At 54.2% G+C, this 27,017-nt stretch overlaps 3 protein-coding genes and 1 non-coding gene across 6 annotated transcripts; all 4 read left to right on the top strand.

The window, feature by feature from the left end:
* The first annotated feature begins 2,052 nt into the window (after positions 1-2,052).
* CIAO2B (cytosolic iron-sulfur assembly component 2B) lies at positions 2,053-3,913 on the top strand. Its single transcript, XM_066242738.1, has 5 exons — positions 2,053-2,250; positions 2,396-2,473; positions 2,731-2,856; positions 3,283-3,328; positions 3,700-3,913. The coding sequence occupies exons 1-5, from the start codon at positions 2,101-2,103 to the stop codon at positions 3,795-3,797; spliced, it is 498 nt and encodes a 165-aa protein (XP_066098835.1). The 5' UTR covers positions 2,053-2,100; the 3' UTR covers positions 3,798-3,913.
* A 5,140-nt stretch (positions 3,914-9,053) lies between these two features.
* On the top strand, positions 9,054-12,347 carry RRAD (RRAD, Ras related glycolysis inhibitor and calcium channel regulator). Its single transcript, XM_066243572.1, has 5 exons — positions 9,054-9,213; positions 9,446-9,827; positions 10,484-10,557; positions 10,690-10,894; positions 11,703-12,347. The coding sequence occupies exons 2-5, from the start codon at positions 9,461-9,463 to the stop codon at positions 11,978-11,980; spliced, it is 924 nt and encodes a 307-aa protein (XP_066099669.1). The 5' UTR covers positions 9,054-9,213; positions 9,446-9,460; the 3' UTR covers positions 11,981-12,347.
* A 2,981-nt stretch (positions 12,348-15,328) lies between these two features.
* Positions 15,329-26,771, top strand: CDH16 (cadherin 16). 3 transcript variants are annotated; one of them, XM_066243569.1, is made up of 20 exons: positions 15,422-15,477; positions 15,572-15,779; positions 15,880-15,952; positions 16,704-16,761; positions 17,035-17,118; positions 17,555-17,710; positions 17,780-17,918; positions 18,273-18,431; positions 19,468-19,664; positions 20,282-20,404; positions 20,611-20,761; positions 21,423-21,650; positions 21,745-21,821; positions 21,895-22,083; positions 22,176-22,417; positions 23,363-23,496; positions 24,288-24,530; positions 24,696-24,803; positions 25,105-25,221; positions 26,420-26,771. In XM_066243569.1, exons 4-20 carry the CDS (start codon positions 16,717-16,719, stop codon positions 26,515-26,517), a joined length of 2,490 nt encoding a protein of 829 aa, XP_066099666.1. In that variant the 5' UTR covers positions 15,422-15,477; positions 15,572-15,779; positions 15,880-15,952; positions 16,704-16,716; the 3' UTR covers positions 26,518-26,771. The 3 variants fall into 3 exon arrangements, with proteins under 3 accessions (XP_066099665.1, XP_066099664.1, XP_066099666.1); XM_066243568.1 differs by lacking the exon at positions 15,572-15,779 and having other exon boundaries at positions 15,329-15,439; XM_066243567.1 differs by lacking the exon at positions 15,572-15,779 and having other exon boundaries at positions 15,388-15,477.
* On the top strand, positions 19,112-19,275 carry LOC136313840 (U1 spliceosomal RNA). Its single transcript, XR_010727263.1, has one exon. It is a non-coding gene; the product is annotated as a U1 spliceosomal RNA (small nuclear RNA).
* Positions 26,772-27,017: the final 246 nt, after the last annotated feature.

Raw genomic sequence — 27,017 nt, 5'->3', positions numbered from 1 at the left:
GGTGATGGGAGACACAGGAGAAAAGGCTGGAAGTGTGACTGCCTTTCATCCTGAAAGTTTCTCCTTGCTTTTGTTATATTCTGCGGGTTTACATAGAGACACCAAGGCAGGATACAGAAGAATTTTTAAGAGGAGATTTATTAATAAGCCAGCTGCATATGACTTACATAGGGTATAGCTAACTCAAATCGTGTGTGCGCAAAATAGCCCTGGAGCTAGTTATATAGACTTGATCATATATAGGTTGGGGGGAAAGAAGGGGGAGCATGACACAATAAACTTACAACATTCGTCTATAGGATCTATAAAAACATTCCTACATATTAAAACTTACAAGGTAACACAATAGTGATGTCGTTTTACATATCAAAGACATCCACAAATCTTTAAGTGTCTACCTCCCATTCCTTTGTCTACAGCAGGGGTAGTCAATCTTTTTATACCTACTGCCCACTTTTGTATCTCTGTTAGTAGTAATAACCGCCTACCGGTTCCACAGTAATGCTGATTTATAAAGTAAGGAAGTAACTTTATAAAATCTATAAAGCAGAGTTACAGCAAGTTAAAGCATATAATAATAATTACTTACCAAGTACTTTATGTCATATTTTTGCTATGTTTGGCAGAATAAATCTTTATAAAACAACTTACTATAGTTAAATCTATCTTTTTAATTTATTTATACTTTGGTTGCTCTGCTACTGCCCACCATGAAAGCTGGAACGCCCACTACTGGGCGGTAAGGACCAGGTTGTCTACCACTGGTCTAGAGGTATATGTTACTCTCAGGATTCCAGGAAGGGAGGAAGAGTTAAAATCAGTGTAGGATATGTAAATATTGTCTCTTATTGAAAGGGAAAGGAAGTTCTTCAGATAACCTTTATTCTTTCAGAGAACTATAGTTAAACTAAATGACCCAGTCATCCTTGTAAGCCAGGAAGCTCCCACATCCTTCTCCTTCCATTCTCTAAAGAAAAGAGGAGATAAGAAGCCTGACTTTTCCTCTTTAAAATGGCGTTGCCAATACTAAGTTTTACAGTTCTTTGGTACCTTATCACACTTTCAGGGATGTCTCTTGGGTCTGCCTTTAAGGTTCTTCATCCCCTTATTGTCTGTCCCTGATCTGAGGGTCTCTGCTGTCCCCCTTCCTCCTAGAGCTTTTTTTTTTTTTTTTATTTATTTATTTATTTATTTTTTGCATTTTTCTGAAGCTGGAAACAGGGAGAGACAGTCAGACAGACTCCCGCATGCGCCCGACCAGGATCCACCCGGCACGCCCACCAGGGGCTACGCTCTGCTCACCAGGGGGCGATGCTCTGCCCGTCCTGGGCGTCGCCATGTTGCAACCAGAGCCACTCTAGCGCCTGGGGCAGAGGCCACAGAGCCATCCCCAGCGCCCGGGCCATCTTTGCTCCAATGGAGCCTTGGCTGCGGGAGGGGAAGAGAGAGAGAGGAAGGCGCGGCGGAGGGGTGGAGAAGCAAATGGGCGCTTCTCCTGTGTGCCCTGGCTGGGAATTGAACCCGGGACTTCTGCACGCCAGGCCGACGCTCTACCACTGAGCCAATCGGCCAGGGCCAAGTTCACGGTTATTTATTCATTCAACAAACGGTTAAAGGACGCCTTTTCGCCTGTGCTTTGAGAACCCGGCAGGAAACTCTCCGGCCCAAGGTATAGCGGGTGATGCAGGCGCGTCGCCAGGAGGTTCTGAAAGGCAGTGAACTGTGCCAGGGACAGAGGTAACTCTGCGCACGGGAGCGCCCGCCCAGCCCACGGGGCAGACTTCCCGAAGGAAATGATGCCTGAACCTACGCCAGGCTCCATTTCAGTCCGGTCTTCAGTGTCCCCGAATCCAGCACGATAAGGCTTGCACCGCCCAGCGCCGCCTTCTCTGTACCCTTTCTGGCACGGTCACACCTTACAGGGTCCGTATGGAGAGCACATAGAGGCCGCCTCCCTTTCCCAAACCCTAGGCAGAGTACTCGTAGGACCATATGTCCCTCGCGCGACCCCGTCGCCCCGCCCCGCCTCCTTCCCGTTCCCCGGAAGTGTGCCGTTAGAAGCGGAAGTGCACGCCAAGGGTGGCCTGCAGCGGTACCGCGATGGTGGGCGGTGGCGGCGGCGGGGTGGGGGGCGGACTTCTGGAGAATGCCAACCCCCTCATCTACGAGCGCTCTGGGGAGCGGCCGGTGACCGCGGGCGAGGAGGACGAGCAGGTTCCAGACAGCATCGACGCACGCGAGATCTTCGATATCCGCCGCTGCCGGGCCGGGCGGGTTCGCGGGAGCCTGGGAGGGGGATGTCCAATAGTAGTAGAGCTGTATCGGAGCCGGGCATTCCTGGCGGAGGGTTGTGAGTGGGAGAAGGCGCAGATCCCTTTTCCTTCACTTGCCACATCTGATTCGCTCCATCAATGATCCGGAGCATCCACTGACGCTAGAAGAATTGAACGTTGTAGAGCAAGTCCGGGTTCAGGTGAGTCAAGCCAGCATCCGAGGGGAGCGACTTGTTCAGGAGAGTCAGAAAGGTTCAGCTATGCGTTAAAGGACTGTAATTCTCGCAGCTCAGGGACTCCTCAGGGGTTCTTTGGGAGGGGGGAAGATTGTTGTGCCTATTTTATGGATGGGGGTACTGAGGCCCAAAGAGGTTGGACGGCTTACCTGAAGCAACAAACTAAGAAGAGGGGCTCCAAGTTGAAAGGGCCAAGATTCTGACATCCCACCTCCAAACAGGTGAGCGACCCCGAGAGCACGGTGGCGGTGGCCTTCACCCCCACTATTCCTCACTGCAGCATGGCTACCCTTATTGGCCTGTCCATCAAAGTCAAGCTTCTGCGATCTCTTCCTCAGCGTTTCAAGGTAGGTTAAAACAGTGCTGGGGGTGGGGGAAGTGTAACTATCTGCTACTGGGGAGAACATGAAGAACATGAACATGGATATCAGAGACCTGGAGGGATCCCAGCTAACAGAGGTGAAACTGGAGGAGGCTTTCCAGGTGAATGTGACAACCAGAATAAAGGCTGGAGCTGGAAAGTAGGGAGGAGTGTGTCAGGAAGGGCGGTAGGGAGCTGTAAATAGGTTTGGAGCAGGGCTGGGGCACAGGCTGGCCTTTAAGTAACAGCAGTTGGCCAGTCTTTTGGGTGGAAATGGAGTGTCTGTGGGTAGGTTTTGGTTGTACTGAAAGGGCCAGAATCCAGAGGGATGATTCGGAGGTGGTGAGTGGGGGAGAGGAAGAACTGGTAGACGGGTGGTTGAGTGCTCAGTCTCTGTCTACCTCCCTCCCAGATGGACGTCCACATTACACCAGGGACCCATGCCTCAGAGCATGCGGGTAAGTGTGGGCTGGTGTTGAGGCATTGGCCCTGAGGCTTCCCTCTTGCCATGGTGGTTTGGGGTGCAAGGGGAGGGGGGCTGGTACGTGAGTGACTTCTCGATGGAGGTGGTAGCCTAGACTGAAGCTGGACTGACTTGAGTCTCCTGTGTTTACTATGTTCCCCCACTTCTGTCCTCTCCCTCCTAACTACACAGGACCAGGGTGTATAAGGCTTCATAGTACGAGGCAGAGGTAGAAGGGTCCCAGGTGTGGGTTCAAGTGGTGGCAGCAGCCTGATCGAGGCTTGGGATCCTGGGAAGGAGATGATGGTGGGGCCTTGTTGTTAGGAGTATGTATATATATTTTACCACTTCCTCCTTCTCATCTAGTGAACAAGCAACTTGCGGATAAGGAGCGGGTGGCAGCAGCCCTGGAGAATGCTCACCTACTGGAGGTTGTGAACCAGTGCCTGTCTGCTCGCTCTTGAGCCTGGCTTTTTGCCCCCAGCCTCACCCAGGACTCATGGCCTTGTTTTCTTGAATTACTGACAGTGAGGAATTAACACTTTGCATTTTGTAATAAACCCTTAATTTATATTCATTATCCTGTGTGCCTCAGAGTCTTTCATCTTGGGGCTAGCACTTGGGTTTTGGGGGGGTGTAGGCTGTCATAATGAGTGCCTGTATAGGCTATGTCAATTAGATGCAGGTCATTTAAAAATTTTTTCTCTTAATGGAAAAGTTGCAAGTATACCAAAGAAATTGGAGAGAGTAGTATAGCAAACACATTTGTATACTCACCACCTGGATTCAACAGTTGTTAATATGTTGTGGCATTGGCTTCATTTACATGTGTGTATAATATAAATATATTTTACAGTAACCTGAAAACACATGGCCCTTCACATCTAAGTAGTACTTCATCCTGTGTTTCTTAAGAGTAAGCATGTATAATCGCTGTACTATTATCTGGTCAAAAAATGAACAATTCACCGCCTATCAATAATATCCTGTTGCATATGAATTCCTCTAAAACATCATTCATAGTTGCTTTTTAATCAGGCTCCAATCAAGGCTCCAGTCAGGTTCAATTTGTGTTTGGTATCTCTCTTCCTAACCCCCACCTTTTTATCTTTTTTTTTTTATAAATAAAATTTTATTTTAATGGGGTGACATCAATAAATCAGGGTACATATATTCAAAGAAAACATTTCCAGGTTATCTTGTCATTTAGTTCTGTTGCATACCCATCACCCCAAGAAAGATCATCCTCTGTCACCCTCTATCCTGTTTTCTTTGTACCCCCTCCCCCTCCCCCTCTCCCTCATTCCCTCCCCCCTCCACCCCCGTAACCACCACACTCCTGTCCATGTCTCTTTAGTCTCGCATTTATGTCCCACCAATGTATGGAATCCTGCAGTTCTTGTTTTGTTTTTTTTTATCTTTCTTGATACCGACTTTTTTGAAAAGTCCAGATGAGTTAGTTGTCCTCGAGAAGTACCACAATCTGATTTGTTCCTTTGTTTGCTCTGTTTCCTGTAAACTAGAAGTTGATTGAGTTCAGATTTGAGTTTATTAATGAAAACTTTGCCAAGGAGTGCTGTCTGTTTCCTTTAGCATCTATCAGCTGTATGATGTCGGCTTGTCCCGTGATGTTCAGTCTAGTCCCCTGGTCTGGGCAGTGACCATAGATTTTTCTGCTAAACCTGAAACACCTTTTCCACCAGCCCCCTGGAAATGTGTGTCACTCCAGGTGCTCAGGTCTGGGCCTCTGCCTCTGCCAGCCCTGTGACCAGGAAAGATCCCGGGGCTTAGACCTTATTATCCAGTTAGGAGCTGTAAGATGTGATTCCCTGCCTCAGTTTCTTTCTCTGAGGATAAATGAGGATATTTTTAAAAGCCTTGCCCTGCCCACCATATCCCTGCTGAGGCTCAGATGTGACTGTGGGCAGAGACCTTCATAAGCCTTAGCAGGGAGCTGGTACATTTGGCAAATCTGAGGGCTGAGGGCCTGCTGACAACATTGAGCCTGTCGTGGGAGGAACTTGATGTATTCAACCTAGTCGGGAAATTCTTGATTCAACTTATGTAGCAGTTGCTATTCTTTATTATCGCTATTTTGCAAGTGAGGAAATAAGCTTCTAGAATAAGTAATTTACTCCCCAAGACCTCCAGCTATGGAGTCAAGAGGAACCTAATCAGTTTATCAGGTACAGCTCAGCTGGCAGGGGGCGCTGTTGCCTGGATGGAATGGCCTATATCCACACCCTCCCCCCCCCATTTCAGGAGGGAGTGGCTTTGTCACCTAGTGACCAAGATTTGGCTGCCCAAGCTCAGAGAGGTAAAGCCATCAGCACAGATGGCCCTGTTTCTTCATGTGTTATGTGGGGATCATCATGACAATTGCTTGGGACTGTTCTATAGAGATTTAAAATGGATCTGGGCCCATTTCAGTGGATCTTCCAGGCATTGTACCCCTATTTCCACAGGTGGAGAAACTCAGTGCTCCAGAGAGGCATGGCGACAAGCCAGGGCCCCTCAGGCCCCAGGGAGCCTTCACAACCACCAATACCTGGCTGTCAGCTTCATCATGTGTATATCTATCTTCACACGGACAGCCTGATCTCTCTAAAGTGTCTGTGGTGCCTTTGTTAATTTGGTCATGGGGAGGCAGGTGTCACTGAGTCATTCAGCTGGTCCCGGCAGTCAGGCCACGGTGGGCAAGGGATATCAAGCTGATCATGTCACAGCTGGCGTTATCAGTCCGCTTGTCAGTCTTGACTCATCCGTGTCTGGCCCCTGGCTGCCTTCAGGGACACCATCTGTGAATCCTGAGCTAATGCCCAGGGAACTTTCTGGAACCCAGCTGCTGTCTGAGGACATGGGTACAGGGTATGTGTGTGGAGGGGTGAGTTTCAGGTCCCTAAATCCTTCTACCAGGTGTGTCTGGCTCTCCTATTTCTGGCCTATGACTTCTCAGGCCTCAGTTACCATGTCTACAAAATGAGAATAACAAATTATAGCTAAGTGAGAGCTATAGGGGCTACATGACATGTATGAACATGGCCAACTAAGTGGACTTTTGCTTATCATTATGCCCACAGCACAAGGGTCTGAGGGCACAATAGGTACTTAGTAGAGGTCAGTGGAATGAATTGAGTCTTAGAACAGAGGAACTGGAGTGTGGGGGCTGTTGTGTGAGGAAAGCTGAGGACACTGAACCCCCGCCAAGTCTGCTTTGTAACATTTTGCTACCCAAGGGAAGTAGGAGGGTGTGGGGGTCCCACAGAGAGAAGATGGCTATGAGGGAGAGGAGAGGTATCTGCCCTTCTCCTGGGAAGACTACAATTCTGGAGAGGACAGAACAAAAGCCAGAAAGAAGAAACAGGACAGGGCCCACGGATTCACTCAACCTGCCTTATTTAACCAAGCATGGAAAAAAGTTCTTATTGAGATACTACTATATGCCAGACATGTGCCAACCAGTGTATTTTATTTATATCTTATAACAACCCCCAGGAAGACGTTATCCCTGTTCTACACAGGAGGAAACAGGCTCAGTCAAGATAAATGGGGCAGAGATGAAACGGCTAGGGAGGGGCAGAGCTGGGATTGGAGGTCCGGCTGTCCAGAAAGCTGGGATCAGAAAGTGGGAGTAGGGGTGTCTGAAGGTCATGTCCTGGTCTTGGTTCCTGGGGCCCCAGGCCATACCTAGGCTTGAGGTGGGTGTATCTGCCCTGTTGGGGAATGCTTGGGGCCTGAGTGGCTCAATGTAGATGCAGTTCCCATGGCAAGGAAGAAACAGTGCTGAGGTCAAGAGCTCAGATTACCAGAGGGGAAACCCAGTCCTAAATTCCTTGCATGACTCCCTGCTGGGAAGGGCCACAGGTACCCCCGCACCCAACTTACCACCCTCTGCCAGACATTTAGGGGCTCTTTTTAATGGCACAGTCATGTGTGTGCAGTGGGTAGGAGGAGTCATAAACAGCCCAGCCAGGATCCTGATGGAAAGTGGCTTGATGGCCCTTGAAACTTGTATCCTCTGACATGAGGCTTAACCCCTGACTCCCTCTTCCCACTGGACCTAGCCGACGAAGCTAGAGCCAGTATGGGGATCCACATGAACACAAATGGACAGGCCCCCTGCCTAGTCTGGCCTTTGTCTACTTGGGGGACCTCAAGAACAAGAGAAGCCTTCAAAAAAACCCCAACACTTAGTCAGGCCCACCTCACTCCAAGGCCTTTTCAGATGTTGCCAAGGAAACTGACAGAGCAGCCAGAGAGCCCTACCAGGTCTCCATGACTACCTACAACAGCCCACCAGGATCTATCCATTTGTGATGTCACCTGAGCACTGAATGGGTGCTCCCACTCCTACCACACTGTCACAACCAAACATCAGAGTCTGATAGTAGGTTCCTGTCACAAAGTACCTCGTAGCCTGCCTATCCCCAACCCTCATACACCCCAGAAATATGAGCCCAATTTATAGCTGGGTACCCAGAGACTGGGATGGAGGCAAGACCCAGGAACCTGGAGGCAGAGCCAGGACTAGAAACCAGCTTCCTCATTACACCTCCCCTCTATGTCCTGGCAGCCACCCTAGGTCTGAAGAGGGGGTGAGTTCTGGATATTGGTGGCTAGAGCTCCCCCCCCCCCCCGCCGTTGCATTATGCTCCTCTTGGCTGGGAGTCTGAACCTCCAGGCCTTGCATGTGCCCTGAATAAGCAGGTCCAGACCAGAGCTAGAGGGAAGGAGAGAGACACGGACGGCTCTTAAAGTGGCTGGATCCAGCCCTGATCTAGTTCCTGGTCCAGTTCCACCCCTATCTGCTCCTGCCGGTATCTGACACCTGCCTGCCAGGATTTCCCCAACTTTGGGCAACTTCCAGCCCAGGAACAGAATGACCAGGGTTAGGGCCAGGGCCAGGGCCAGGGCTAGAGTCAGGTATTTTTAGCAGGGTTGCTGGCAGCTGTTTGGAGGGTGCCGGGGGGTGAGTGAGGTGGTGCTGAGTTCATCCTTTCCCTTCTCTGGCCTGGTGTTCCCTGCCCAGGATTCAAGCTTTCACCTGTACCTGCAACACTGCCAGAGGACCTCCTTTCCTTGCTTCCTCCTCCAAACAGCTCTCCAAGGGCCTCCAGAGGCTCAACCCTAACCCTCACCCTCACCCTCACCCTAACCCTCGCACTGAAGGGCATGCTCATCAGGCAGAAACTTCAACTCCCTATGGCAGGGAGGGGAGAGGGAAGAACCTGGTGAGTCTAGAAGCTGGATTTAGGACCCCTAAATTCTAGCTCAGATATGGGTCAGTGGGGAGTGGGTGTCGTCAATGGGTGGAGAAGGGTAATGTCGGTTTAGCCTGTAAATGTTCTGCTTGCTTAGGCAATAGGCCAGCACTGGGCAACAGAGAAAGAAGAATTTACTTTTAAAGGGCCAGACCCAATTCCCTAGAGGGAGTTGGCACACTTGGTTGGTCCTTACCCCCACCTATGATGGTACCCTCCCCTCCACCTCCCCAGAACCATTCACATACTCCTCCTTCTTCCTCCTTCCCGGCTTCCCACACAACAGACTCTCTCTCTCTCTCTTCCTGAGACACGGGCTTTGTGTGCCAGTCTGCCCCTGCTCCGCCCTGGCGGGGCTGAGGAGGCGGGGGCGGGGGGCGGGGTCTCTGTGGGTGTAAGGTCCTGAGGGGGGGGATCCCTCCTGGGGAGAGGGGGACAAACACGTCAGCCCCGGCCTCAGCGTGGACGGGGGCGACGCGGGGGCGGGCAGAGGCTTAAATAGGCAGCTCTGGAGCCTGGACCTAGTGTGGACAGAGAAGGCAGCGGCTGTGACAGCATTGAGTCCTAGCCCGCGATCCGAGTACGGGACATAGTCCTGACCGTGTCTGTGTGCGAGTGGGTGAGTGTCCTGGTGAACGGGATGGGGGTGGTTGCACCGTCTGAGTTGCCATGGATAAGTCTGGAGGGTGAGTCAAGTCAGGGTGCGAGGACCTTCACGACTGGGATGGGGACCAGAGCAGGTCGTCGGTCCCAAGCATCTTGCCAGACCCTAGATCGGGCAAGCGCGCCCGGGGTCCAGCCTCCCTCTCCACTCCACCGCGGCTTACGAGGCCATCTCAATTCTTCCCCAGACGGCGTCCTACACGATGACTCTGAATGGCGGCGGCAGCGGAGCGGGAGGGAGCCGCGGCGGGGGCCGGGAGCGCGAGCGCCGTCGGGGCAGCACACCCTGGGGCCCAGCGCCTCCGCTGCACCGCCGAAGCATGCCTGTGGACGAGCGCGACCTGCAGGCGGCGCTAGCTCCCAGCGCTCTGACAACCGCTGCGCGGACCGGGACCCAGGGTCCGAGGTTGGACTGGCCCGAGAGCTCTTCTGACTCGCTCAGCTCAGGGGGCAGCGACTCAGACGAGAGCGTTTACAAGGTGCTGCTGCTGGGAGCGCCCGGCGTGGGCAAGAGCGCTCTGGCGCGGATCTTCGGTGGTTTGGAGGACGGGCCTGAAGCAGAGGCCGCAGGTGAGGGGCTGAGACTAGTCAAAGGAGGGGAGAGCCCAGGGTTACTACTGGTGGCGCTACAGGGCTGGGGACTGGCATAAAAACGACAAGTGCCAAGGGATCCTGAAGGCACTTTCAGAATCATGCCTCTACTTACCCATTTCACAGTCGGAGAAATTAAGAAGAATGGACCCTTGGTAGAGGAAGAAATACTGAGTAGAAAGCCCAGGACATACATATGAATATGCTAGGATGGGGACAGGACAACCCCACCCCAACCCTCCGCCAGGACAGACAGAAACACAGCCAGAGGGAGTTTTAGGAGAGGCACCTTAGGTGACCAAGGCCCCCAGAGCATATGACTGTCATTATTCTAACTCAGGCCACTGTAGTCAGAACCACCTGAGGCCCAGACAACAGGTGGGCAGGGAGCACAGGAATGGCCATCCAGGTTATTGCTAGCTTGGGGAAGGGATATCTTGGTGGGGGTTGGGCACAGCATGCTCTCCAACTCCCCATCACTTCTGTTGCCACATAGCAACCATCAGCAGACAGGAAGGTTGGAGGTCTCTAGGGAGGAGTTGGGGGTGTGGCCAGAATAGGAACCGGTGCATGGAGTGGGGGTGGGGAGGCTTTTGGCAGCCAGCAAGTAACACGATTTTTGGTCTCCTGTCTAGGGCACACGTATGATCGCTCCATCATGGTGGATGGTGAAGAGGCATCACTCATGGTCTATGACATTTGGGAGCAGGTAGGATGCCGGCCTAGACCCTGGGCATAGTGGGAGGGGTGAGCTTGGGGTAGGGGCCTGCTGGGAGTAACAGCCTTGTGCTGGGGCATGAGGACTGTTGGGTAAATGTATGTGTTTGTATGTGTTCTTTAGGATGGGGGCCACTGGCTACCTGGCCATTGCATGGCCATGGGGGATGCATATGTCATCGTGTACTCAGTGACGGACAAGGGCAGCTTCGAGAAGGCCTCAGAGCTGCGGGTTCAGCTGCGGCGTGCCCGGCAGACAGACGATGTGCCCATCATCCTAGTGGGCAATAAGAGTGATCTGGTGCGCTCTCGCGAGGTCTCCTTGGATGGTGAGCAGGGTGTGGGTCAGAAAGGGAGGGAGATGCTGGCTGAGCTGCAATCCACTCAGTCTTGACTCAGCTTCAGTCTCTGGGGATCATCAGTGGCTAAAAATGTTCAGGAAGAAAACTTTTGGGGGCAGAGTGAGAGACTGTTGTTCTTCCATAGGGCTCCCCCAAACCCAAGAATACTAGGGAAAGGACCACATGCATTAGGAGAGGTGGAGGTTGCTGGGTCACCTCCAGGCCCTCCTCTCCTGTCTTTTGTGGCTCTGGCCTGACAGACGAGGCATGAAGAGAGTGCGTGGAACCAGGCTAGGAGGTCAGAGCCTGGATCCCAGGCCTGGGCCAGTCTTGAAGTAGGCTTGCCCCTGGCGAGAACCCTTTCCTCTTGGGCTCAGCATCCTCTTTGGTGGCCCCCAGAACTGAGCCCCCCTCAGAGGAAGTAAGAAGTGACTTGGTTACATACTTACCATTCTACCGGTCATTCATCATGATAAAACCTTAAATCATAAAATACTAAGCTTTCCAACAAAGCTCTCATTCTCCTGTGTTGACAACTGTGGCACTTTCTTTTATATAACAGACTTCAAATTATTTCAATAAATGAGTCTCCTTTTACGGGCCTTTGTCAGCTCCTTAAACTCAGAAAACTCATACAGGAGCTGGGATCTCTGTTTCTGAGGAGGACCCAGGGCTCCACTGTCCCTTACCCACAGATTCCTGAGTGGCAACTGCCATGGGGTGGCCAGAGTTTGAGGGGGCTCCTCACACACCCGCCCTTTGTGTACTGATGTGTTCCTGTCCCCACCTACCCCAGAGGGCCGGGCCTGTGCAGTGGTCTTCGACTGCAAGTTTATTGAGACCTCGGCTGCGCTGCACCACAACGTCCAGGCGCTGTTTGAGGGCATTGTGCGCCAGATACGCCTGCGTAGGGACAGCAAAGAGGCCAATGCACGTCGGCAAGCCGGAACCCGGCGGCGAGAGAGCCTCGGCAAGAAGGCGAAGCGCTTCCTGGGCCGCATTGTAGCACGCAACAGCCGCAAGATGGCCTTTCGTGCCAAGTCCAAGTCTTGCCACGACCTCTCCGTGCTCTAGGCCTCAAGGGCACTCGCTGAGTCATGCAGACAGATGGGCAGATTGGTGGGCTGGCCCAGCAAACTGCCCTTGGTGCCTCAGGGCTGGCTCAGACTTGGGTGTCCCACACCTCATGGTCATGGACAGACAGTGCTGCCCTGGGAGGTGGCTTCTACCGGCCATCGAGGGCTGGGCCCAAAAAGGTGTTTGGGCAGGCGGATGTGCGACCCAAACAGCAGCCTGAGCCCAGCCCCTGGGACAGGTCTGGGTGTGGGGAGAGGACTCTTCCTTTCTCCCCACCTGGTGTGCATGCCCTGGAGGGTGGCTATTCAGTGCAGTGGCTATTTGTTTACAGGCAGATTTTTGTAATAAAGACTATTTACTGATAGGTCAAGGTTGTGGACTCTGTGTTTCCTCTTGGGAGGGAGAGGCTGCAGGAGCAGCAGAGCTCCCAAAGTTGAGGGATGGAGGCTCGCTGCCTCGCCCTAGCATGTGGCTTTGCTTGTCCTAATGTGTGGGCCCAGAAATAGCCTGCTGAGTCAGAGGGGGAAGGTGAGGGTTGGGGGGGGGCCCCGGGTTGGGGGAGTCCCAGTAGCAGGAGACCTGAACCCCTCCCACGTGTTATCCAGATTCTTCTCCTGCACTGGGGCCTGGCATTCCCAGCTGGCTGATGATTCAATTACCCGCTGAGTGTAAGGGAAACTGAGACTGCGTGAAGGACCACAACCTGCCCCAGGTTTCATGGCCAAACAGGAACCCTGGGTCTGGTCCTCTGGCTGATGCTCCCTCCAGAGGAGCTAGAAGTCTGCCCAGATGGGGTAGTTGTAGAAGATAAGACTCCCTGGCTTATTAAGGGTGGGTTGAGGAAGGCACATTCTGTAGACTTGACTCTGAATGGCTCCCCACTTCCCTGCTGAAGCTAGGCTACTGAGGGGGGCCTCACTGTTCTCCCCACTATGAGTGGCCTGGCCAGAACATACCATGCTCAGCATTGGCTAATGTGGTATGGGCAGGACCAGGCCCCTGGATCCCTTTTGCCTGGAATGAGAGGCCTTGCATCCGTGTGGAAATGTGCGCGCGTTCACTGGTAAAGAGGTATGCCTGTCTCCCCATCGTTCTCAGGAAGGGGAGCCATTATGGGCACAGGTACCTGCTTTATGGATGTCATTTCAGGAACAAGCAACCCCATTCAGCAATGGCAGTTAGGAAACTAAAGTGTTTGCCCTAGGTCACACAGGTCGAAGTGGCTGAGTGGGGACTGGTATATAGGTCTGCCCTTCTCTAGAGCTTGGAGGCAGCCTGGGGCAAGGCTGGAGACTCTGAGAAGGTTCCAGGCCAGGGTCCATACATTCCTTCATTGGTTAAACTTATTCATTCCAGTGGGAGCCTCCCCCCCCCCCAACCTGGTTAGAGTCCTGAGCACGGTTGTTCAATGGCAGGAGGTTTGAAGGCTGCTCCTCAGTGTCTGACTTCTGTAACTAACCGGCATGCCCCCCAGGGCAATGTTAACTGTTCAAAGCTTCCACCCTCTCCATTCCCACATCCCCTGCATACTTCCAGGCATGTGGAAGGCATGGTTTTCTCAGAGCAGGTGAAGGTTTCAAGGTCTGAAGAAGAATGCAGACCTTCCTGTTCTGCCACTTATTGGCTGTGTGACCTTTTGCAAACTTCTTGACTCTCCATGCCCCAGGGTGTGACGTGGGGATGATGTCCTTTTCAGAATAGAATGAGTGGAATAATAAAGTTATGTGCTTAGAGCAGGCACATAATAGAAGTTTAACACACGTGAGATCCCTCAACAATCCTATACACAAGGTGGGATGTCTGGGATGCCTTAGTGACCCTGAGGCGGGCACTCAGCTTGCGACAGACGAGGCTGAGTGCACCTGCAGGTCCCGGCCCAACCTCCAACCTCAGAGAACTAACTAGATATGCAGTGAGAAGGACTCAGGTGAAACCATGGGAAGCGCTGAGAACAAGAAGAGATTAGAGACCTTGTGACCCTTTCAACCCTTCCCCCGTGTTCTGGACTTCTAGGCCCCAGAAGCTTCTCTTGGTTCTGCTTGGCTGCCCTTACTGGGGAAAGGGCCCCTGGTCAGCTCTGCAGTTCTTTCAAGGTCACCTGAGCTTGCTTAGTCTTCTCCTTCCTACTCAGAGGCATGAGACAATTTATTGTCTCAGCCCTTTCAGTGTCCATAAGCTAGTGGGAGCACTCAGGCGGCCTCAGGGATCTCCCAGGCCACTGACCCCAACCTACTGTCTCACTGGTAGGTGGTCTGGAGCCCTGAATGCCCAGTTGAGGTGGTGTAGTGCTCACCTCTCCTTCATGTACAATCCCCAGCTCCTTGTCTTAGTTTCACAAGACGGACGGGAGCCGCCGAGACCGGGCAATGGCCAGGTCATTGCTGGGTCCAAGAGTGCGGCTCTGGAGGGGCTGGCTCCCAGTCGGATGGAAGAGAGAGGCAATAAAAATCTGGTGTCCTCTCTGCATTGACAGACATAGCACATGCGGTGGGGTGGAATAGTCCCAGAGGGGAACCAGGAGAACCCTGAACAAGCCTGGGAGCCCAGGGCAGGTTTCCTGGGGAAGGGAATATGAGCTGAGTACTGATGCCTGAGCTGGTGCTCACCACACAGATGATGGGGTGGGAAGGGCATCTGGACTAAAGGAACAGAGTGGGCCAAGGTAGAGCTGCAGATGCTGGTGAATGGGGAGAAGTGAGATCGAATCTGGACCCACAGGAAAAGTAAAGTTGTTTCTCTGTATCCGCGGGGGTTTGGTTTCAGGACCCCAACAGATACCAAAATCTGCAGATACTCAAGTCCTTTATCTAAATGGTGTAGTATTTGTATATAACCTACGCATATACTCCTGTGTACTTTAAATCATTTCTCTAATACTTAATATAGTTTGTAATCATTTTATAATACCTAATCTTACACTACTGAATACTTAAATTATCTTACAAAACCTAACACAATGTAAGTGCTATGTAAATAGTTGTTATAATGACAAGAAAAAAAAGTCTGTACATGTTCAGTAAGATGCAACCATTGTAGGCCTAACTACATGTCAACAACAATATAACAATTTCTTTTTTGAATATTTGCAACCCACGGTTGGTTGACTCTGCGCATGGGAAACCCATAGACTGTACTGCCCAAGCGCAGAGGGCTAAGAAGTGCCCACTGGACTGTGCAGGGCTGGGAGGAGTGCCAGGCCGAAGGTCTCCCCACCTCCTGGGACTGGCAGGGATGGATGCTGAGCAGCCCCCAGCTTTCCAAAGTCAATGAGTAACTTGGGGGGCTGGGCAGGTCCAGGCCTGCTGCTGTGGGCCCAGTGGCGTTTTCCACTTCCGAGCAAGCGTGGCGGGCCCGCCTACCTGCTCAAGTGTCCGCCCTTCTTGCTCAAGTGTCTGCCCTGCCCTACTCCACCCAGCTCGGTCCAGCCAGCACTTCACAGAGAAAAAGCCTCACCTGGTAGGTGGACAGAGGGAGTCAGCCTTAGGCACCAGCAGGTGAGGGCCTGGGAGTTGGGGTGGGGGTGGGCAGGGCTAGGTGGGTCTGGTGGTGGAGGAAGGAGAAACACTGCCCTGTCCTCCCGTCGTCCAGGAAGATCGGAGAGGTTGTCCATGCTCTGTGTGCCCAGCTCCACGCTGAGTGCCGGGAAATGCCCAGATGAGGCCAGGGCTCCGGCCCTGAGGGGACTCCAAGTTTGAAGGATGGCAGTGGAAGGAAGAACAGTCCTGGAGACCCTGAACCAAGAGTCCTCTGCCCCAGGAGGAATTCACCTGTGGTTAATTAATCCTCTGTGACCTTGGTCAGGCCCTGTCCTTCCCACCTTGCCTGCAGCACGAGTCAACTGCAGGAAGTGACCCTCAGAGTCATCAGGGTCTTTCCAAACTTTTATGATTTTTCAGGGCTGCTGAGAAGTTACCACTTTGAGAGCCACGATTTAGGAGGCTAAGGTGGGAAGGAGACAAAGGTCTGGAGGTGAGACTCCCATGGAGATCCTTCTGGGGGCCAGAACCAAGAAGCAGCAGGCCGGCTGGGCCTGGGGGCCTTGGTGGGCCTGGCTAAGCAGCTGGGCACTACACTGCTAGCAATGGGGAGCCACTGGCCCTTCTAAGGGGAGGAAGAGGAGGCCAATCTGCCTTGAAGTCGCTCTGTCTATGCGTTTGGAATGAGCTGAGGCAGCAGACAAGGGTGGCAGTGGGTGGTGGCAGTGTTCATGTGGACAGGATGAGGAGGGGAAGCTCTGAGAGTTACTGGGATAGTTTAGGACAGGGGACAGACCTGACCTGTGGTGGTGCAGTGAATAAAGCTTTGACCTGGAATGCTGAGGTCACCGTTCTGAAACCCTGGGCTTGCCCCGTCAAGGCACATATGGGAGTTGATGCTTCCTTCACTTTCCCCTTCTCTCTCTCTCTTTCTTCTGCCTCTCTAAAATGAATAAACAAAGTCTTAAAAAGAAAGAAAGAAAGAAAGAAAGAAAGAAAGAAAGAAAGAAAGAAAGAAAGAAAGAAAGAACAGGGGACAGGAGAAGGCCTGGCCACCTGCCCCCCTTAGGGACCAGGTTGGAGGAGGTTCAGGTGAAGGAGAGACAGTATGTCCCATGGGGCTTGGGGAAACCACGGCCTGGGCTGAGTGGGGATGAGTAGAGGAATACTTTCTAGGGGAGGGTGATAGGAGGGATGGCCCCACCCACTCATCTGGACTGGTCCCTCACCGCCATGTCCCTCAGGCCCATCCTGACCATGATCCCTGCCTGGCTGTGGCTGCTTTGCCTCTTCGTCCCCCAGGTGAGCTGGGTCTGGCTCCCCTCCTTCAGATCCGGGCTTTGGGGGTTGGCACCCTTGCTCCCCCCTCCACCTGGAGCAGTTACACTGACCATGGATGGTGGTGGTTGGGGGCAGGGGGCAGAGCTGGCTATAAGTCTGTTGTGGGATCATGAGGGTGGATGCACTGAGTTATGACCAGGTCCAGGGAAGAGGCAGAAAATTGCCTCCCTGTCAGGTCCCCAGCACCATGGCAGGAAGACAGAGCCTGGTGACAAGGTGGGAATCCTCCCACAGGCTCTCCTTGAGGCCCAGCTTGCAGAGCTGAGTGTGGAAGTCCCGGAAAACTATGGTGGAAATTTCCCTTTGTACCTGACCAAGGTGAGCTTGAGCAAGGTGTACCTGACCGAGGTGGGCTGCCCTCCCCCCAAGTCCTGCCTGCTTCCCCATCTCCAATTCTCCTTTCTCTTCTTGCTCTGGCTCACTTTTAAACCCTGCTCTCCAGATGTGATATAGTGTGCATGACTAGCAAGGTTTTAATCACAGAAGAAAGTAGATCTTTAAGTTAAAGAGTAAAGTATTGGGGAGGAGTTTTAGGCTTTAGAAAGAAGTGCAGGGAGTATTAGAGAGCATCAGGTACAGAGGAAAAAGCTCTGGCTTTGAATCTCAGTCCTGTTACTTACTGGCTGTGTGACCTCATACAAGTGCTAGCCCTCTCTGAGCCTCAGTTTCTCCACATACAAAATGGGGCCATTGGCTGGAGGGAGCATGCCTCAGATATGGCACCCCTCCCTTCACCTCTGTTTTCCGCCACCAGCTGCCGCTACCCCATGAAGAAACCAAGGGCCGGATTGTGCTGTCAGGAAACCCAGCCATGGCAGCTGAGGGCCCCTTTGCTGTGGATCTTGAGTCTGGCTTCCTGCTGGTGACCAGAGCCCTGGACCGTGAGGAACAGGCAGAGTACCAGCTACAGGTAGGGCTGGGCCAGGTGTAGGGAAGAGCAGCAAAGGCAGGGCGGGGCACTAACTACCCTTCCCTGCAGGTCACCCGGGAGACTGAAGATGGACATGTCCTGTGGGGCCCCCAGCCCGTGCTTGTGCGCGTGAAGGATGAAAATGATCAAGTGCCTCATTTCTCCCAGGCCATCTACAGAGTTCAGCTGAGCCAAGGCACCAGGCCTGGTGAGTGGCCAGGGCAGTCCGCACACAGCAACTTCTGATGGGCATTGAAGGGATATCAGAGAGTAAAGAGATGGCCAGAGAGTCAGCACAGGGACAGGGCAGCCATGGTCCAGGCTGCCTCCTCCCGTTTCTGTCCCATCCTGCGCCCCTCTACCCCATTAAGTGTCTTCAGGTGAGTCCCATCCACATTGGTCTCAGTTTGCTTATCCGTGAAGTGGGGTGAAAAGCTGTGGTTCTCTTTGAGTCCTGATACAATGATGGATATGGAAGGAAGGACCAGGAAGAGATAGAGAGGCCTGGGAGACTCTCCCATCCTCCCTAACCCTTATGGTTTGCCCTCTCCATATTCATCAGGCATTCCCTTCCTCTTCCTTGAGGCTTCGGATGGCGATGAGCCAGGAACCGCTAACTCGGATCTCCGATTCCACATCCTGAGCCAGGCCCCAGCCCAGCCTTCCCCAGACATGTTCCAGCTGGAGCCTCGGCTCGGGGCTCTGGCCCTCAGCCCCAAAGGTGAGCCTGAGCTGGGTGTGATGGGGAGAGTCAGGGAAAGCTGGGGAAGGTGGTAATAGATGGATGGGTGGGAGCAGGAAATATAAAGGAGGAGGAAAGACCATTTTAGATAGAGGGAATATCAAGGCAAAAGGCCAACGTGAACCACGCATGGAGGCAGGACCATGTATAGAGAGTTAAATGGTGTGGATGGAGTACCTCAGCCCTACACTCTGGAGATCCAGGCCTAAGGGACAAGGGTAGGAGAGACCTGAGGGATTATAGCCTAGGATGTTGCTGGGAGACCTTTGGACTGCCAGCAAGAGAGGCCTAGACCTGGGAGTTCAGAGCAAGGCATGGTCTGAGGATAGAAAGAAAAGTCAACCATACACCCAGCCAGCCAGCCAGCTACCCATTCACTCATCTACCACACAACCACATATGCGGTTTATCTATCCAAACATCCATCCAAACTAACGCACCACACACCTAAATCCCCAATCATCTTCCTGCTCCCCAACTCCCAACCATCCACCTAGTCAACCTTTCATTCATCCAAACGGCCATCTTACTCACTTACCCATTCACCCATGTCCTCCTCCCCTTCTCCATCCTGTGATCCACCCATCCTGCCCATCAATCACTCATTGTGTGGCTAGATGTGGAAGTGAGTTTGCAAACTGTCAGGTTCTGGTTGGATTATACGTACCTGGCAGGGGAGATACCATGGTCACAAAAATGGTTTTCCCAGGGTGAGCCTTATCCATTGCACTCTGGATGAGCTGACCCCTGCGATTTCCCCAAATGTGGGAAACTTGACTGCATAATTTGTGGTAGTGGGGGACTGCATTCACACTCTCCCCTAATTATACAGAAAGAAAAAGTTCTGGCTGGATGCTCACAATGGTGCTAAAAGTCCTTCTCATCCCTTGGCCAAGAAAGTATCCTAAACTTCTACTATATGCTTGGCTTTGTGTTTGGTACCTTGCTGAGAGAAGGATGCCCTGAACCCCTGCTCCCTCACCCCCTGCTCAGCTGACCACCCTGCCTCTTCTAGGGAGTGCCAGTCTAGACCAGGCCCTGGAGGGACCCTACCAGCTGTTGGTACAGGTCAAGGATATGGGTGACCAGGCCTCAGGGCACCAGGACACAGCTACTATAGATGTCTCCATAGTAGAGAGCACCTGGGTGCCCCTAGATCCTGTCCACCTGGCAGAAAATCTTAAAGTTCCATACCCACACCACATTTCCCAGGTGAGTAACTGACTCAGTGGCTGCGGTAGCCCTACATTGAGTACAGCTGGACCTGAATCTCATGGGGACTTTGGGGTTGGGTCTGGGGTCCAGATCGACCCCTCCCCTTACCTGTGCTCTTACCTCCATTGTCCCCATCAGGGTGTGGGGTCCCGGGACCAGACCCCCAGCCCTTCACCTGCTATCCTCTGGCACGTGTGACTGCTGTGACCTCATCTGTCTGCCCCAGGCTTCCTCGGGGAGAACAGCTGCCACCCCCCTGCTGCTCCTTGCTGCCAGGGGGATTGTCACTCAGGCCAGGAATGTCTCAGGCCTCCTCGAGGAATGTCCTAGGGTCAGGCCCTGCCTGAGGGAAAAGAAACAGACAACCTAGTTATTCAGGCACTGTGGGCAGGGGCCAGGCTTGGACCAGTGCAAAGCCACCATGGAACTGTCCCAAACACAAGTGTCCCAAACAAAAAGACCCTACCCAGACTCAGGGATGACAGCAACTTGCCTTGAGTCATGCAGTAATTGGGGCCCAGGCTCCCCACTTGGGAACAGTTGGACAGGAAGGACTGACACTGGTCTGGTTCTGCCTCTCGTCCTGGGGTGTCTCATTCTGTGTCCCCTCCCAGGCACACTGGAGTGGGGGGAATGTACATTATCACCTGGAGAGCCAGCCCCCTGGGCCCTTTGATGTGGACGCAGAGGGGAAGATCTACGTGACCAGGGAGCTGGACCGAGAAGCCCAGGCTGAGGTGAGGTGAGGGGGGTGCCAGGAGGGCAGGCTACGGGGGCTTGGTCACCGTCTGGTTTGCTTCTGGGGGTGTCACATCCCTCACAGGCGCTGAGGCAGTGAAAGAGCACCCAGAAAAGCTGGAGCTGGCCATCAGAAGGGAACCCAGACCCAGGCCAGGCTGGAGCTGCCCTTGGCCTGCATCTGAAGCCCCACTGCCCACTGTAGTACCTGCTCCAGGTGCGGGCTCAGAATACCCGTGGTGAGGACTACACAGAACCTCAGGAGCTGCAGGTGGTGGTGATGGATGAGAATGACAACGTTCCTGTGTGCCCCCCACGTGGCCCCCCAATCAGCATCCCTGAGCTCAGTCCCCCAGGTGGGCTATAGGCCTAGTCAGGGGCTGGGGGAGGGGTGAAGCCTCTACGAGCCATCCCATCTTGCTCTTCTTTGGGATGGGGTCAGCGTTAATGACCCCCTCAACACACACACACACACACACACACTCACACCCACGCTCACACCCACACACACGAGCTCAAGTGAAGTCCAGCACAAAAGAGGAGTAGCCCTGGCCGGTTGGCTCAGCGGTAGAGCGTCGGCCTAGCGTGCGGAGGACCCGGGTTCGATTCCCGGCCAGGGCACACAGGAGAAGCGCCCATTTGCTTCTCCACCCCTCCGCCGCGCCTTCCTCTCTGTCTCTCTCTTCCCCTCCCGCAGCCAAGGCTCCATTGGAGCAAAGATGGCCCGGGCGCTGGGGATGGCTCTGTGGCCTCTGCCCCAGGCGCTAGAGTGGCTCTGGTCGCAATATGGCGACGCCCAGGATGGGCAGAGCATCGCCCCCTGGGGGGCAGAGCACCGCCCCTGGTGGGCGTGCCGGGTGGATCCCGGTCGGGCGCATGCAGGAGTCTGTCTGACTGTCTCTCCCTGTTTCCAGCTTCAGAAAAAAATGAAAAGAAAAAAAAAAAAAAAAGAGGAGTGGGTGAAATAGGCCTCCGGACTGGGCCCTCGGCCCACCCATGTGGGTGCTGTCTTTGCAGGCACCAAGGTGACTAGGTTGCTGGCAGAGGACATGGATGCCCCTGGCTCCCCAAATTCCCACGTTGTGTATCGGCTGCTGAGCCCTGAGTCTGAGGAGGGAATAGAAGGGAGAGCCTTTGAGATAGACTCTACCTCAGGCAGTGTGACACTGGGGGCTGTCCCCCTCCACGCTGGCCAGAACATCCTGCTTCAGGTGCTGGCTGTTGACCTAGGAGGAGCAGAAGGCGGTAAGTGCCCTGCTGGTGACCCTGATGATGACCCAGACTCCCTGCCCCTTTTGTTCTTATCCTGGCCTCCCCAACATGCCTTCCCTTGCCTCAGGTCTCAGCAGCACATGTGAGGTTGCTGTCACAATCACGGACATCAATGACCACGCTCCTGAGTTCACCGCTTCCCAGGTAAGCAGGAGCAAGGGAGGACACCTTGAGAAGGAGCTGTTGGAGGACTCACAGCCCATCCAACTGTCTCTAGATTGAGCCCATACACCTCCCTGAGGACACAGAGCCAGGGACTCTGGTGACCACACTCACGGCCACTGATGCCGACCTGGAACCTGCCTTCCGGCTCATGCACTTTGCCATTGAGGCAGGGAATGTAGATGAGACCTTTGGCCTGGACTGGAAGCCAGATTCTGATCGTGTCCAGCTGCGACTGCTTAAGGTAAAGGGCGTGGGGTGAGGAAGGGGCACACGTGCACACACAAGTGTGCCACAGCCCGGGCCACACAGTGACCCAGGCCCCACTGCTTCCAGAATCTCAGCTATGAGACAGCTCCAAGTCACAAGCTGGTGGTGGTGGTACGGAGTGTGGCAGAACTGGTGGGGCCAGGCCCGGGCCCAGGAGCCACAGCTACCATGACTGTGCTGGTGGAGAGGGTGGTGCCACCCCCCGAGTTGGACCAGGAGAGCTATGAGGCCAGCGTCCCAGTCAGCACCCCAGCCGGTTCCCTCCTGCTGACCATCCAGCCTTCAGACCCCATGAGCAGTCCCCTCAGGTGAGCCCGAAGCCCAGCCCCTTAACTGGGTTGGACCTGCCCTGCTCCCCAGGGATGAGCCCAGGGCCTTAGAGGCAACTTACATTATCTACTGCCTGCAAAGTTTCTGAGACCTGGCTAATACCAAGGTTGTGTCTTTTTTTTTTTCCCCCTGAAGTTAGAAGCGGGGAGGCAGTCAGACAGAATCCCACATGCACCTGATTGGGAACCACTCTTCATGTTCACCAGGGGGCGATGTTCTGCCCATCTGGGGCGTCGCTCCATTGGGGCTGGAGCCATTCTAGGGCCTGAGGTGGAGGCCATGGAGAGTCCTCAGCACTCAGGCCAACTGTGCTTCAATGGAGCCTTGGCTGCGGGAGGGGAAGAGAGAGACAGAGAGGAAGGAGAAGGGGGAAGGGTGGAGAAGCAGATGGGCGCTTCTCCTGTGTGCCCTGGCTGAGAATCAAACCTGGACTTCCACACGCTGGGCCGATGCTCTACTGCTGAGCCAATTGGCCAGGGACCAAGGTTGTGACTTCTTGGGGGAGGATCAGGGCTAGATAAGCTGGACAGGACATGGGGTATTCTGACCCCATGTGAGCTCAGGTAGTGCCTCCCCATACTGCCTAGACTGACCCTTCCCCAGTACCCTCATCCAGTCTGTACCTTGGCTAGGATGCCCAATCCTGGTCCATTTCTGGGGTGACCTGGGACTAGTGGAGTTGAGTTAGACTCCCCAGGTTCTGTGAATCCCTTCCCTACCCACAATATCTGTGGTTCAAGCCCTGCCCCCCAACAAGTCCCTGAAGCTGGGGAGAGAGACTGGGTACTCCAGGGAATGGTGCCACCTGTAAGTCACAGAGAAGATAAAGAACTTGAGCAGGTCACACAGCCCTGGAGGTCTCTGAGCAAGACTATGTATATGATCCCAGGGCTTCCCCACCCTCTAACTCCTCTGGGCCTCAGGTTCTCCCTGGTCAATGACTCAGAGGGCTGGTTCTGCATCAAGGAGTTCTCCGGGGAGGTGCACACTGCCCGGCCTCTGCAGGGCGCCCGGCCTGGGGACATGTACACAGTGCTCGTGAAGGCCCAGGATACAGGTATGGCTGGCAGCGGTCAGGACAGGTCTCTGGGAGGGATACTAGTCTCGGACAGACAGATATATAGAACAGAACTGCCTCCCTGGGGCCCTTGCTGGCAACTACTCTGCCCCACACTGGAGAGAGGGAGAAGGGGCTAGGTCCAGTGTCTCTCCCTGAGAATGCCTGGCCTCTGCCTTCCCTCTCAGACCACTCTTTTGCAATCCCCCAACCCTGCCCCGTATCCCCGGAGAGCTTCTCAGGGTGTTGCTCAGATCCATGTTGGGAGCAGAGGGTGTGGGGCAGATGGAAGGAGGGCCAGGGGCTGTCCTGGGGCAGGACTGCCAGGAGAGAAGCCCGAATGAGACAATGAGGCCAGATGGGGAGGACTCGGGACGCCACTTTGACAGGACGGAGAGCTGGCCCAGGGGCAGGTGTGTCAGGGAGGCAGCACAGTCCCAGCAGGAGTGAGCTCCCGTAGAGTCAGGCATCCCCACACTGTTGAGCCCTGGCACCGGCAGTGGCACTGCTGGAGCGGGACAGTGAGGACGGCGACCTCACTATGGAGAAAAGCACAGAAAGAAAGGCATGGCAGCTGTTTGGACAGTGACGTGGGGGAAGTGCATTGTGAGGAAGAGACTGGTGTGGGAATGATTATGGGGATGGGAAGGAGAGGATAGGGTGGAGGGCGGTGTGTGGCAGGGGAACCAACAGGGTGAGTCTAATAGGTGGAAAGGGTCCAGCTTGGGGACTCCAGACTCCTCCCCAACTCCACAAGGTCCCAGGCTATCTCAGCACTGCTTCCTCTGCAGATAAACCGACACTGAGCACCTCTGTGACCCTTGTGATCCACTTCCTGAAGGCCTCTTCTGCTGCTGCCCCAACTCTGGCCCTTGTGCCCACCCGACACCTCTGCACACCCCGTAAGAACCATGGTGTGGTTGTCAGTGGACCCAGCGAGGATGCAGACCTGGCGGATGGGCATGGTCCCTACAGTTTTGCTCTTGGTCCCAACCCCACGGTGCAGCGGGATTGGCGCATCCAGGCCCTCAACGGTGTGTGGTGGGAAAAGTGGGGAGGCTGTGGCCCAGGCAGGGAGGGGGTGGCACTTAAGTGAGATGCTTTTCCATTGTGTGTGTAGGGGGCTAGGCTTAGGGAGAGCAGCCCCCAGAGGGCCTTTCTGGTCTAGGGATTGTGATCACTGCTTATGGTTCCAACAGGTTCCCATGCCTACCTCACTCTGGCCCTGCACTGGGTGGAGCCACGTGAATACTTCATCCCTGTAGTTGTCAGCCACAATGCCCGGATGTGGCAGCTCCAGGTCCGAGGTGAGGCCAGGGCTCAGGTGTGGCCTGCAGTTCCTGAGGGAACCACTGGACACCGGGGGAGGGGCTGAGGACACGTGCATGTATGCAGGCATATGTCTGTGCACACCTGCACAACTGTGGCTGGGCACACCGACTCAGGTGCCTGCAGGCCCACGCACAGAGGAGCAAGCACCCCTCCTATGTCCACACATGAATGCATACATGTCCACAAAAGCACGCATACCAGCCAGCTAGGCCAGGCTGGGAGCTCCAAGCAGCTGGGGAGCCCCCACGTTTACCTCCCTCTCTTGTCTGCCCTCAGTGATCGTGTGCCGCTGCAACTCAGAGGGGCAGTGCAGGCTCAAGGTGGGCCGCATGGAGGGCATGCCCACGAAGCTGTCGGCCGTGGGCATCCTCGTGGGCACCCTGTTAGCAATAGGTAATGGAGGCTGGGCTCCTGCCTGGGGGAGGGTGATGGATGGTTGGAGCCACAGCTGCTGGATAATCAGTGCCCCTGTCCTCATGGTGCTCTCCAGGCTGGAGAAGGAATCCCCCCAACTCGCCTAGTCGTTACGCTCTTGCCTCCTATTATCATTCTCGCCATCGTATTCATTGATAACAGCATTTACTGTTACATCATTACACAGTGACTGTGTGTCAGGTCCTATGCCAAGCATAGGATTATTGTACTGACTCATCCCCACAACCCTGTGAGGTAGATCCTGGCATCTCCTCATTTTCCAGATAAGGTCTCTGATGCTCATAGAGGTTAAGTAACTTGTCCAAGGTTACACAGCCAGGGTGTGGCAGAGCCCAGGTCTTTCTAGTTTAATTCCTTTAGTCCAAGCCTCCCTCTCCACCCCCTTTTTTTCTTTAACCCCTTAAATGTTTTCCTGCCCAGTTTTTTTTTTTTTTTTCTGAAGCTGGAAACGGGGAGAGACAGTCAGACAGACTCCCACATGCGCCCGACCGGGATCCACCCGGCACGCTCACCAGGGGGTGACGCTCTGCCCACCAGGGGGCGATGCTCTGTCGAGACCAGAGCCACTCTAGCACCTGGGGCAGAGGCCAAGGAGCCATCCCCAGCGCCCAGGCCATCTTTGCTCCAATGGAGCCTCGTTGTGGGAGGGAAGAGAGAGACAGAGAGGAAGGAGAGGGGGAGGGGTGGAGAAGCAGATGGGTGCTTCTCCTGTGTGCCCTGGCCGGGAATCAAACCTGGGTCTTCCACACGCCAGGCTGATGCTCTACCACTGAGCCAACCGGCCAGGGCTCCTGGCCAGTTTTCTTGGCTGGTTCTAGCACAATGCTACAAAGTGCCTTTCTCTCAGAGGTCCATGGGAAGAACTGATTGGTTCCCAGATGACTCCCACCCAAACTGCTCTCCAGAGAAGGGGATCTTGGAGTCTGGGGAGTTCTGGTGTCCTCGGGGAAGGGGACACAGCCTGGTGAGAGCCAAGCAGACTAGGCAGTCAGGCTTCCTCAGGCACCGGGACCAGGGTCATGTCAGCCTGGCCTCAGGGAGGTTGTCTGGGAAACTGCTTCCTCATTAAACCAATACCAATGGCAGGGAGTCCCTAGTGATGGACAAGTCCCGTCGCACCTTCTGAAAGCTGATCCATCCTTCTTGCGCCCCTCAGGCATCTTCCTTATCCTCATCTTCACTCACTTGACCCTGGCAAGGAAGAAGGACCTCGATCAGCCAGCGGACGGTGTGCCCCTAAAGGCGGTAGTTTGAATGGTCCAGACAGCCCCAGCTGGGAGCTTGGCCTCTAATTCTATCTGAATCTACTGGGAGAGGACCCAGCACTGCATGGGGCCAGGTCAGAGTAGAAGCCCTTCACCTGCTCTGAGGTAGAGGCAACATCACTAGGCATGTCTGCACACTGACTTTATGGGCTGCCCATGGAAGCGCTCCAAATGGTGGCATGTTTGTCCAACAATAAAGTCTCAGAGAGCCGGGTATGGCCCTAAGGGACTGCTGTGCCTGTGTCCAAGTGTCCACCTGTGTGTGCATTACCTTTGTCTACCTGCTCAATTATTCCTTCCCCATTTCCAGCTGCACAGAAAGGGTCTGGGGGCTCAAGGGACAAAGCTGGGGTCCCTTGTAGGGAAAGTTGCAATGGCATTGTATGGGCTCTTGCTGAGATCTTGAACAGGGTGGGTCATTTCCATGGGCATTCAGAGACCACTCACTGCAGATCCTGGGTGGATCAACTCTGTCCAAGTGGTCATTGG

This window comes from Saccopteryx bilineata, chromosome 9 (assembly GCF_036850765.1).
Source record: "Saccopteryx bilineata isolate mSacBil1 chromosome 9, mSacBil1_pri_phased_curated, whole genome shotgun sequence".
Taxonomy (NCBI): domain Eukaryota; kingdom Metazoa; phylum Chordata; class Mammalia; order Chiroptera; family Emballonuridae; genus Saccopteryx; species Saccopteryx bilineata.
This window is presented reverse-complemented; position numbering and strand designations above follow the sequence as displayed.